General features: G+C 49.0%; 1 protein-coding gene across 1 annotated transcript; it reads left to right on the top strand.

Annotated features, from left to right (window-relative positions):
* Positions 1-843: 843 nt before the first annotated feature.
* LOC149363711 (serine/threonine-protein phosphatase PGAM5, mitochondrial-like) lies at positions 844-11,193 on the top strand. Its single transcript, XM_089568592.1, has 5 exons — positions 844-1,013; positions 3,784-3,962; positions 6,355-6,572; positions 9,904-10,034; positions 11,034-11,193. The coding sequence occupies exons 1-5, from the start codon at positions 844-846 to the stop codon at positions 11,191-11,193; spliced, it is 858 nt and encodes a 285-aa protein (XP_089424718.1).
* Positions 11,194-11,651: the final 458 nt, after the last annotated feature.

Below are 11,651 nucleotides of genomic sequence, written 5' to 3' on the forward strand. Positions count from 1 at the left end.
ATGAAAACGGCAATGCGACGGCGGTGCTTTTTTTTTTTTAGACATACTGGACTACAACCGCGGCTGAGCCCGTTCTTGCTACTCTTACGTAGCCACCCCGTATTATAACATTGCGGGCACTGTCACTACAGGAGGTCGCACTACGTGTGCAGCTCACTACTTCACCTACCATCTTCATCTTTTCCCTATTTCTGCAATCTCCTTTTCCCCTTTCCCCCAACCTGGAGTAGCAGTTCAGAGACTACTACTCGAGCCGACTTCTCCACCCTTCCCCGCATTTAATATGTCTCCCTCGCTATTGGGCATCAAGCCAATAGAATCTCCGTCTTCTTCTTCGTCTCAGTTTGGCCTGCATAAGGGTGGGAAGGCATATTTTTCGTCGCTCACTTTTCTCGTATGTACAAGGTCGAGCTTGAATTGTTTTTCAGTCGCCTTCGCTGTTCTCTGTAGAACTGCCTGCGTCTTCGAAGAGTTCAGAAATATTTTGACTTCGGCATAGCGACCATGGTGACACCTATAAGGAACAACACACTTATGGTTCTGTCATTGAATCATTTGTCCACAGCTGCAAGAGCTCCGCTGTATTGTCGATAAGACACCTCAACAGTCCTGGCAGCTGCTGAGATACTATCAGCATTTGCTTTTAATAGGCTTGATATGAACAATAACGCACTCTTTCGCACCTTATGCTGCTGATGGCGCTTCAGTCGCGCGCTGTACTGTCTTCGTTTTGTAGAAGACCAGCACGAAGCACGCGCCCTTCGCGCTCGTGAGTCCTGCGCCTTTTAGAGACCGCTGTGCTGATTCCAATTTCCTCAACATCGCCGCGGCTCTTCGCACGAAATGCTTCGCGGGATCTTCGCGGGTGCGGGCGTCCTCGGCTGCGCCGCAGCAGCGTTCGCCTTCAACAGCGAGCGAGAGAAGCTGCGCGAAGCACGCACCCCGTGGGCCGCCGACATCCAGCCGTTCCAGCCCATCTCGCCCACCTCACACTGGGACAACAACTGGGACAGGTGGGTATACGTGCTTCCAGTAGCATAGGGCCTGGAGGAGGGGCTTAGTTCATCCGAACTCAGGCATTGATGGTTCGCAACACATTCTTTCGTAGCAATGGATGAAGAGACAATAGAAATTCTAGAGGCCCGTGTACTGTGCGATGTCAGTGCACGTTAAAGAACCCCAGGCGGTCGAAATTTCCGGAGTCCTCCACTACGGCGTCTCTCATAGCCTTAGTCGCTTTGGGGCGTTAAACCCCATAAACCAAACCAAACAATGGCTAGGAGTGTGACGTCGGTTAGTTAAGCCATCAGTGTGAGATTAAGACGTAGATGAGGTTATCGCAACAACTGTCCGCGGATTCTGGTAACTTTCGTGATTTCAGTGCGCAGCTCTTTGGCTCCCGTTTCTGCATTTCGCGGCGTCGCCGTTGTCCGTTGTAACCAGAAGTGGACACCCTTTAAGCTGTGAAAGCAATGGAGCGGGAGCTTGGAAAGGAGAGGGTAAAAGCGCAACCGCCTCCCCTCCTTAGCAACCGGTGCGCCAGGGGGAGAGGGGGGGGGGGCTGTGCATACCAACCGTGACGGCACAGAGTAGCGGTAGAACGAGCGCGCGCGCGTCGGCGGTGGCAGCTGCCCCGCCGCTCCTCCGTCAGACGTCTCTTTGCAGCCGAGTGAATGAGACGCATGGCTCCGAAGCGGCCCGGGGATTCCGCGCCAAGCGGTTCGGGGAAGCGGCAGTGGGTTGGCCACAGGGCTTTCGCCAAGCAGTCTTCGGTATTTTCTTTAAGGAAAGAAAATGCGCAGTATCTGTCTCACATATCTCGGTGGACGCCTGAACCAGAGGGAAGGCGCATAACTGCCCTCTTGGAACAGTGGACACCTCAATCGTGCTTTAAGCTACGTGGCGGTAGTGAAGCGCTTCGTCCTGTGTGTTCGTCCCGTTTTCCGTATTTTGATTGCGCTCACCAATACCTTCAAGCATGTATTTCCAACTAGCCCCAGTAGTAGCTCTTTTGATAGTAACAGATGTGCGCTGCATGTTCTGGCATTGACAATGGTGTGCCAGAAACGCTGCCACCTGCCACCTCGTGGCAGGGTGGGTGGGAACATTAATGCAGATATAAAGACAAGCGGGAATTTATGCGGGAGAACATCCCGTTCCTTTCGCTCGTAACGGCTCCCACAGCAGTGACAACCTCGCGAAATACTTGCGCAAACCTCGTCTTTGATAACCAGGTATTGGTGCAGCAAGTCGAGCATATATCCACCTATTTCTCCGTCGACAAAGATCCCTTCAAGACAATCAAGAACTCTTAGTGGAGTGTTTCTTGAAGAAAGAATATGTGTTAAAAATAACAAGTTGTCTGAAATTGACATACATGTTCTGCTCAAATTATTTGCCTCAATCTATCGAAAAGTTGAAAAAGCTGATGAGCTGCGCTCAAATTTCGCATCAGGAAGTAACGTAATCGTCGGCAATTTTTTTAAGACACATGTAGCCATGCGACTTCGACAGAGTATATTTGTCAAGTGTAACTAGCATAGTCAACTGACGGATAGTCCTTGATTGTCTGGAGTTTTCTGCGTTACCTTAAATTATGCTGCGTAGCGGTTGCCACTCCATGTGATAAAATCACTATTCGCCGTTTTCTGAGCGCACCTAATAAAAAGCTTGCTTCCCGTAAGGGGCTTCAAACGATTAGCACTTGTAGGGCCTCCAGTAGATGTACCGCTCGAGAAATGGTTGGAATGGTCGTTAAGGAACTCCAGATGAGCATTTTACTTGTACTTCGCTTAGGCAGCCATAGCCTTCAGTGTGCGAGGGGGCGTGGTGTTAAATGCGGCAGACGCGGGGCAACAACAGTAGGTACACCTCCCTTCACTTCTCTGACTTTCGCGGCTTCACTTGCTCGAGGTTAGCATCTTCTTGTTCATCCCTGGCCCTAACATCTAGCTTCGCTTTCTGGGACGCTAGGTGGCTCAGTGGCTATGGTGCTCGGCTGCTGGCCCGAAAGACGCGGGTTCGATCCCGGCCGCGGCGGCTGAATTTCTTTGGAGGAGAAATTCTAGAGTCCCCTGTACTGTGCGATGTCAGTGCACGTTAAAGAACCCCAGGTGGTCGAAATTTCCGGAGCCCTCCACTACGGCGTCTCTCATTGCCTCAGTCGCTTTGGGACGTTAAACCCAATAAACCAAACCATACCAATCTTCTCTATCATTATCTCCGCTCTCCCGCCTGCATTCTGCCCGCACAAAACACTCCACTGTGGTTCGTACAGGCGATGGACAACAGACTTTTAATTAGGAAAGCGCTCATACCCAGCCATTCGGGAGAAAAGTATTTTTCAGCGGGATACCGTTTATGAACGCAGTTTTTTCATACATTGTAAGATTTCACTATAACAATCAATATATCCACAGATCACCCGACAGTAGTCTTGCGTTTTTTTTTATTAACATTTTTTCTATCGCCAAAAGCGTTCCGAATTGGTTTTCTAAGGAAGTCATAACTGTTCGATGCGATCGATGGAAACGGTTTAAAGAGATTTTGCTGCCTATGAGAAGAATAGACCGTTACCTTCAATATTTCTATAACAGTGTCTTAAAAGTTTCCAATTTTCAAAATTTTTGTCCAAGATAGTGTGATATGTACGGTACGCCCGATAGCCTAGTGGTTCGTGGTACGCGGAAAAAGGCAGTGGCACGCGGTATGCTGGAAGTGTCTATTATGCTTCTTCTACCACCTTATGCAAGCAATATTCTTTTTCTTTCGTCCGTACTGCAGGAGGGACCCCCATTACTGTGTGAGGCCGAAGGAGAACCCCTCCAGTGAAGAGAAGAGTCGTTACGACAATGAAGTGGAAGAGGCTAAGCCGACGGCTTCGCGGTACCTTTACCTGGTCCGTCACGGTCATTTCTACAGTCCGGGGGCCTCGGATAAGGAGCACGTGCTAACCGAGCTTGGTGAGCCATATATAAATAATGCCAGTGGATTTTTAAATTTTCTTCCTCTCATTATTCTATGCGATAGCATTAGGAGCTCCATACGGCCAAAATCCGTCGTCGCTCGTAAAATTCGCCCATTGGCTGGAAGGAAGTGACGTCACCGTACCGGAGCATTGTCATTGGCTTGAAGGAAGTACGTCACCAGACAGAAGCACTCCCAATAGCTGGAGAGAAATGACGCTACCAGATGGTAGCACTCCCTTTGACTGGAGGAGAGTGACGGACCAGTCCGATGTGACGTCACCTCCGGCAAAAGCATCCGCACCTGCTAATGGTATTGCATTGCCAACACATAATGAAGTTGGGCGTGCCTGTGAATTTTGTTATTTTTCTTTTACGATATACTGTGGGTACTTAGACAGCCACAGTAAGACGTCCAAGGAGAGTAGAATTATTTTGGAGAAAATGAAAAAATAACAGTGTTCATAACATGCCAATGGTCAAAATTTATTTATTATTACTTGTTAACCTTTGGCTGTTCGCCCTTTATCGAGGTATCTATATAGTTTCCACAAAGCCTCCCTTATAAAAATGGTCTATAGACAGTCTATAGACTTCTTATAGACTCTATTACCTTCCTGCAGATATTTCTTTTTGTCTATTCATAGTCTATGGACTGCATATAGAGAAAGGTCTACTAAAAGTATATGGTCATAAATTTATAGATTGTCTGTAGACTGTCTATAACATTTGTATTGCCTATAGACTGTTCTCTAGGATTTGTCTATAGACAGTCTATAGACTATATCTATAGTCTATAGGCTATCTAAAAAATGTGTAAGGGCTATGATAACCTTCATGATCCCGTGTAATCTCTACATCGAAGAGCAATTTCCCTCGCTACTGTATGCGAGGCGATCTTTTTCGTGTGTGCATATTTATTGATATGTCCGGTCAGCACCTAACATTAAAAAAGAGGTAGGGTTCTAACGTAGTCAAGCCAAATGAACGTGCGAAAGCGTGTGCTCGTTCTCTGCCTCTTCTTTCTGCCATCTGCCTGTGCACGCAACCGCGTTTCTCGCTCTTCATCTTCGCACCCTCTCTCCACTCGGCTGGAGCTGGCGCGACGTCCTCCTCCCATTGGCTACAGCTGGCGCGACTCTGCTACGAACTAAACCGAGCTTACCCGAGTTACTCCGAGGCTTCGCAAAAGATTCTTGGTTGGGACCGGGTTAATTAGGCCTTTCGCACAAAATTGTTAGGTGCTGCTTTCACTAGGTGGTTTCCGAGCTCATGGAACGCAAGATAACGAAATAACGGTAAAGCTTATCCATGGAATCAGCCAACCCTAAGAGACACACGGGGATATCAGGGACGCCGTTGTGGAGTGTCCCAGTATATTGTAGATGACCTTTAACGGGCGCTTTTGTATTTCACCTCCATCGAAATGCAGCCGTCGCTACCAGGATCGAACCTGCGGCCTCAATAATTTAGTTGGTTATGATTCGATTATTGATCTTATCCCGCATGTCACAATCGCCACATCGAAGACAGTATTGGTTGGAATGTAATTCAGTTTGCAGAACCTGCCACTATGCAATACGTCTTTAAGTAATCATCGATTAGTTCTCCGCTTGCTATCTCTTGATTCCGGTAATGGATGCTGACGGCGTATCAGAACTTCCGCGCTTAATTGTACATCGTGAACAAACGAGCTCTTGGAGGCACCCGTTCCGATATCTGTGCCTGCATTCAGCACCAACCAACTGTGAGTGAGGTAAACAGGCGTAGGAGCAGCTCTATAACTCCTAAGACGCGCTCATGACCTTCATTTCGTAGTGAAAAGCACCGGCGTATACTATCGGTCGCGTTCCTTAGCAAGACAGTGTTAGTGCCACACCACTCCGCCAGCGTGAGTCGCTTTCAGCGTAACATGGTAGCATGGTGGAAAATAACGCGTAAAGACTACGGCAGGCATATTAACCAACTCGCCCAATGTTCTGCTATCATAACATGTTAGCGTGAGGCATTACCGGCGTAAAACGTTGTATGAACGACTTTCAGCATAACACGTACGCGTGAAAAACGTTTGTATGTAACACTTTGGTTTGGTTTATGGGGGCTTAACGTTCCAAAGCAACCGTCTTAGTCTTGCCCTAAACTCTCACGTTCAGTTGCTGCCCAATGAGAATGTTGTTTAGGCGGGCATGAGCCAAATGTGACAAGAGGTTTGTGGAATGAACGCTGTCGGCAGTTCGTCACCTGCTGTCACTGTAGTACAGACAGCATTGGCAATGGGTGACCTCATGGCATCCATTCTGGGTAAGGATTGGGGTGGAGACGTATGTTACCGCTGTTAATTGTCTGCCCTTTTAGGTGTGTCTTCCCCTTTGTTCTCCGTACACTACAGGTCGCAAGCAGGCTGACCTGACGGGCCAGCGGCTCAAGCAGCTGAAGATCCCTTTCACTCGGCTCGTCTACTCGACCATGGCGCGGGCGACCGAGACGGCCGAAATCATCCACAAGTACCTGGATGCGCTGCCCAAGGAGTCGTGCGAGCTGATACGTGAGGGAGCTCCCGTGCCACCCGACCCACCTTCCAAGACCTGGAATCCGGATCCCAAATCGGTTGGCACAAGCTATCAATTTGTTCTAATTGGCTGGAAGCACAGGGTGGGAGGCATGGGCGGTTGAATTATTGACCAGGTAGTGGGCAAGAAGTTAAAGTATTAAACTGCATGGGTATCGCACGTCTGGCCAGGAGCAGAGTTTTATTGCGAAAGCAATACTACGCCAGGTCTAACCGCTCGTCGCGTGTTCTGTGGCCCGTGGGACCCCCTGCTCCTCGAGGAGCCGCCGCCGCGCCTAACAGGTGATGTGACGTCGGCCGATCCGTTGCAATGGCGACGCGTGACGTCAGCTTGCTCTCTCCACCGCAACCAGGAGGAGCCGGTCGTGCCGCGCTCCTCGAGGAGTCTCGCCATAGAAGTTACCGTTGAAAAGTCTATATCTGAATCTACTTGCTCTACTGCTTCTATTGCTTTCGCCACCAACTATATACAACTAGAGCTAAACCACACTGATTTTTTGCTGTAACCACCATCGGAATAGCCGCTAGCAACCATGCTCTCTTTATCAAAGGGCCACGGCAAGGAGGAAGAAAACTCAGAAGGGAGTGTGACGTCACGCGGCCAGCTTTCGTAAGCCAAAAGCTCATGAAGCCGCACCCCCCCCCCCCCCCACCCTCCCCTCCATTTTTCGCTTTCCGAGTCTGTCCCTAATGTTTTGGTGTTGGTACGTTATAGTGCGCACGTAAGCGCAGCCCATGGTGCCGGCGTCTACAGCAAGGAGGTTGATATATAGTCCGCGCGCCGGCAGTGGTGAGATATCACCGCGCGCTATCACATGGTTTCATCACGTGGGGATGTACTCTCTCATTTGACTTTTTATGGGTCAGCTTCCAGGTACCGTGCTTCGAGGTTATCGGCGACACTCCTTCCTGAGTGTGTTTTCCTCCATGGGCCACGGCGACTGCTCCTGTTTATTTCTTTAGTTTACCTTCGACTCACACCAGGCCTTTTCATTCCTTTTTTTCTAACAGTGTTAGGAGTGTAGCGAACGGTTACTCTGAATCCATTACGGAATCGATTCCGCTCGCCGAAAATGCAGATGCAGTTGCTCCGAGCCCCTTTGACACCCAGAGCTCTTTGGTCACGAATCAGTTTCCTATATCCGTGACAGTTATCAGACTGCGGTCCGAATTCCGTTAAGACCAATGGACAGTTTCAGAACGTTAGTGGGTGGCACTTCCTCTCAGCTGATAACAATATTTGTGGCGCCCTAATATTTTTGCCTCTCCATGATATTCGTTTTTAGAGCAGCGCGGAGCAGTTCATCTGAATGACACAGGTGGCGCGACAGTTTGCTTACCGCCCAGTTTCGGCCCGATCAGAGCTTCAGTTTTTTACGTTGAGTTACGCAGCTAGTAATATCACAGAGCTGTGCCTTGGGTATATCATCTTGATCATACCGGCTGCACAATTCCCCATAGAGCACAAATATTGAAATTCGCCGCTCTCATTGGAAATAACTCTGAGGTTATCCGACTGTCGCGCCATAAGCGGTGTTGTAACGAACTGCCGAGCGCTGCTCAAGATTGATTACAGTATATTTACAGAACCTTATGGAGCTACTGATACCTCTCTGCTCAATTCATAGACGGCGCCTACTTTTGCGAACTGACCGTTTTAGTTCATGCGCGGAACTTTACTTGCAGTTTCGTAACGTGTAGTACAGGGTCTGTTCTGAAAGTAGTAGGACTGGTTTTTTCCTGGGCGAACGGGCGGACGAGAGGTGGCCTGCGCGTGCAGGATCGTTGAAGGGGGATATTGGGAATGCTAGGGAAAATCGGCAGTCGGCTCTCGGCCGTTGAAGAGAGGAGGTCGCTTGTACTGTGAACCCCTGTCGAAACGTCTCGTCACGCAGAATCGTCGAGCGTTTACTGAATCAGCGATACACGATCAAATTTTGAGTAAATCTTGGTAAAACGGGCCAAGAGACTCACAACATGATTAAGGAGGCCTACGGTGACGCTTCCATGGGTTGATCAGGTGTTTTTGAGTGGCACAAGCTTTTCCGAGAAGGTAAGGAAAGAGTGGAGGAAGACGACCGCTTCAGACGCCCTTCGACCAGCAAGACCAACACAAATGTGTAGCGAGGGAAACATTTACTTAACAGTGATCGTAGAATGAGTATCAGAATGATTGTTGGTGGCTTCAGCATTCCTCAAACCCAAGTTTTTGGGATCGTGACAGAAAACTTATCCATGAGGACAGCGTGTGCGATGTTGGTGCCGGGAGTGTTGTCAGAGGAGGAAAAGGCCAACCGGTAGGATCTTCTTCATCATCTGAATGAGGACCCTGATTTTTTGTCCACCACAAGGCGGCAACGCTGCCTCAGCCCGCCAATAGCCTCGACTTGGCCCCGCCAGACTTTTTTCTATTCCCGAGAATAAAATCGACGCCCAAGGGGAAACATCACGGATCGGTAGAGGTGGTTCAACAGGCCGTGACGAGGGAGCTAAACAGCATTCCGGTCCAGGCGTTCCTGGAGGCGTACGAAAACTGCAAAACTCATTGGCAGCAGCGTGTAGGTGCGGAAGGGTGCTACCTTGAAAAATTGTAATCGTTTGTACTATTTTCTTGAATAAATTTTGTTTAAAAAAATGAGTCCTACTACTTTCAGAACAGACCATGTATTAAAGAATTCTGCTGGAAGCAGCACAGGGACCGGATTTTCGACACTTTTGCGCTTTCTGAGTGAGCATACAAGGCGTGGCGCTCATTTTCTCCGTTTTCTCGCCCGGAAAATGATGATTACGCCATATATTAGCGCTGCATGCTTCCAGCTCGCTTGACAGGGGTCAGTTAAGAGATGACATGGAATGCAGGGTTATCTCTTTGCTAATCTTTTGAAGGCGCCTCTCTGAGGTCTAGAAAATGGCTTATTTTGACTTCGGCTCAAAACAGAAGGGCAATTGTTCCAGTAAACTAACGCTGTATTTATTGTCGGATTGGGGCGAATCTGCGTGCAAGCTCATCTTCCGCAGGCGGCTTTAGTCATTAAAAGTATTTAACCCGCTTTAATCGGAACTAAGCGCATGATGCGGGACTGCCCTCGCGAGGTTAGGTGACTTCCTTCAAAAAGTCAAACCTTGCTCAAATTCTATCGTTCGGGTCACGCGGTTTTTAAAATGTAAGCGGAATTTTATCGTTGGTCAAATCAGTGCCGTTGTTCTAGGATTTAATTTCGGTATTTCCCAGCCCATTAAATTATAGCGAGAAGAGCGTGCGGTGCCAGCCTAGGAAATATGTCCACGCCTCATTTGAACGCCCGCTCATTTCTCGCCACCGCCATGATGGTGTAACATAGGCCTGCCCGTGTTGTTTGGTGTCCCCAGTATTTCGTAGATGGCGCTCGCATAGAAGCCGGGTTCCGGAAGTACTTCTACCGGGCTCCCGCCTCCCAGCAGGAGGACACCCACGAGATCATCGTCTGCCACTCGAACGTCATCCGCTACTGGACATGCAGGTGAGAACGAGTGCAGTCTTCTTTTGTTGCCGCGAAATTTTATCATGCCTTTCTTAAACGATGAAATGGAATGCATTAAAAGGTTTGCACTCCTGGTTTCCTTGGTCTAAATAAATTCTTAAGCATTCATGCCTTCATAAGAACTTAAACAAGGTCGTGCGGCGCATACGTGTTTGCTTAAATAGGACGATAGGTTATTCACACCCCGTCGATCCAGAAAAATTTGATGAAGTAGAGAAACACGCAGTAGACAATGGAGACCGCCCGTATAGACTACAATGGTTTCCGTGAACATTTGGTGAGCGCAAATATTAAACGGTTAATTGTGTAGTTCAACGTTCCAAAGCGATAAGTGAGTTATCAAGGACATCATAGTGGAGAGCTCTGGATTGATTTTGTGCATCTGAGGTTACAGCGCACTTTTGCAGCTGTACAGCTGCAACGTTGCACATACCAGCAAGCATCCTTGTGGTATTCTATTTTGCCACGGGAGGTAAGCTGAGGTTAGCGTGTTCGCTATAGACGTGAACAGGTCGTCTTAATTACGCGCAACATAATTTACGCTGTTCGAGTCTTTTGTGTCACGTTGAAATGGATCGTGACCGAGCGACAAGGGCAATCCGATCCCGATTGCCGCCAAATGTGAACATCTCTATCCCGAATCCGAACTTAGTTTTTTTTTTGGTATAGCTTCGCAAGACGAACATGTTTCCACTGAAGCCTTGGTTTACTAGACTGCCTATATACTTGGCGTTAAAGGCCACGTGAGAGGAAGAACTTTATCGCAATATTGTACTAAGCTTTAAGGACATGCTGCACCATGGTCACCATAGCCGGCAGCGGAGTAGGATAAAAGGGAATGTTCTCAGCTCCTTGTATTGAGCAGTTGATCTCGGTGCCACAACCACTATTTCAAGAATCGCCCATAACTTCGCCAACTGATAAGCGGGCTCGCACTCTGACTGTTGTTCGGTATTCTCTGTGCGCGCGTATACGCAGGGCCCTTCAGCTCCCTCCCGAGGCCTGGTTTCGCATCTCCCTCGCCCACGGCAGCGTCTCGGTTGTGAAGATCGCGCCCAACGGGGAGGTCAGGCTGCGAACCCTCGGCGACGTCGGGCACATGCCCATCGACATGATCACCGCCGGATACCCCCGATAACCCTGCTGAACAACGATACCGGCGTTTCATTCAAATATAGCTCGTCGTTTCAAAACCCTTTAACAGCGTTTTTTTTTTAGAATTTATTACTGACAAGCAGAACTGTTGCCCTCGATCGCATGGATTTGACTATAAGCGGCAGAGAGAGGTGAACACAAGGGCCAGCGCTTCGCCACCAAATTTCAGCGAAAGCTCTACTGCACGACCAAAGCTGCAAAGGCCCGGTCCGCCCAGCCTTGAAAACTCCCTCCTCAGCAGGAGAGGAACAAGCTAGGGGAGAAAATAAGTCCATGGTTGGTTGGTTCCAAGCACAGGTGGGTCCCCCCGGGATTGTCAGGTCATGGCGCTGGGGGCCGGAGGGCCGATAGGCTGATGACCTAAGCCTTTACTGGCCGGATCACATCATACATACTTCCGGGGTCTGAAAAACCGCGAAAAGTACTCGATGGCCATTAGCT

Source organism: Amblyomma mixtum, chromosome 2 (genome assembly GCF_055824585.1).
Source record: "Amblyomma mixtum isolate Tamu chromosome 2, ASM5582458v1, whole genome shotgun sequence".
Lineage (NCBI taxonomy): Eukaryota > Metazoa > Arthropoda > Arachnida > Ixodida > Ixodidae > Amblyomma > Amblyomma mixtum.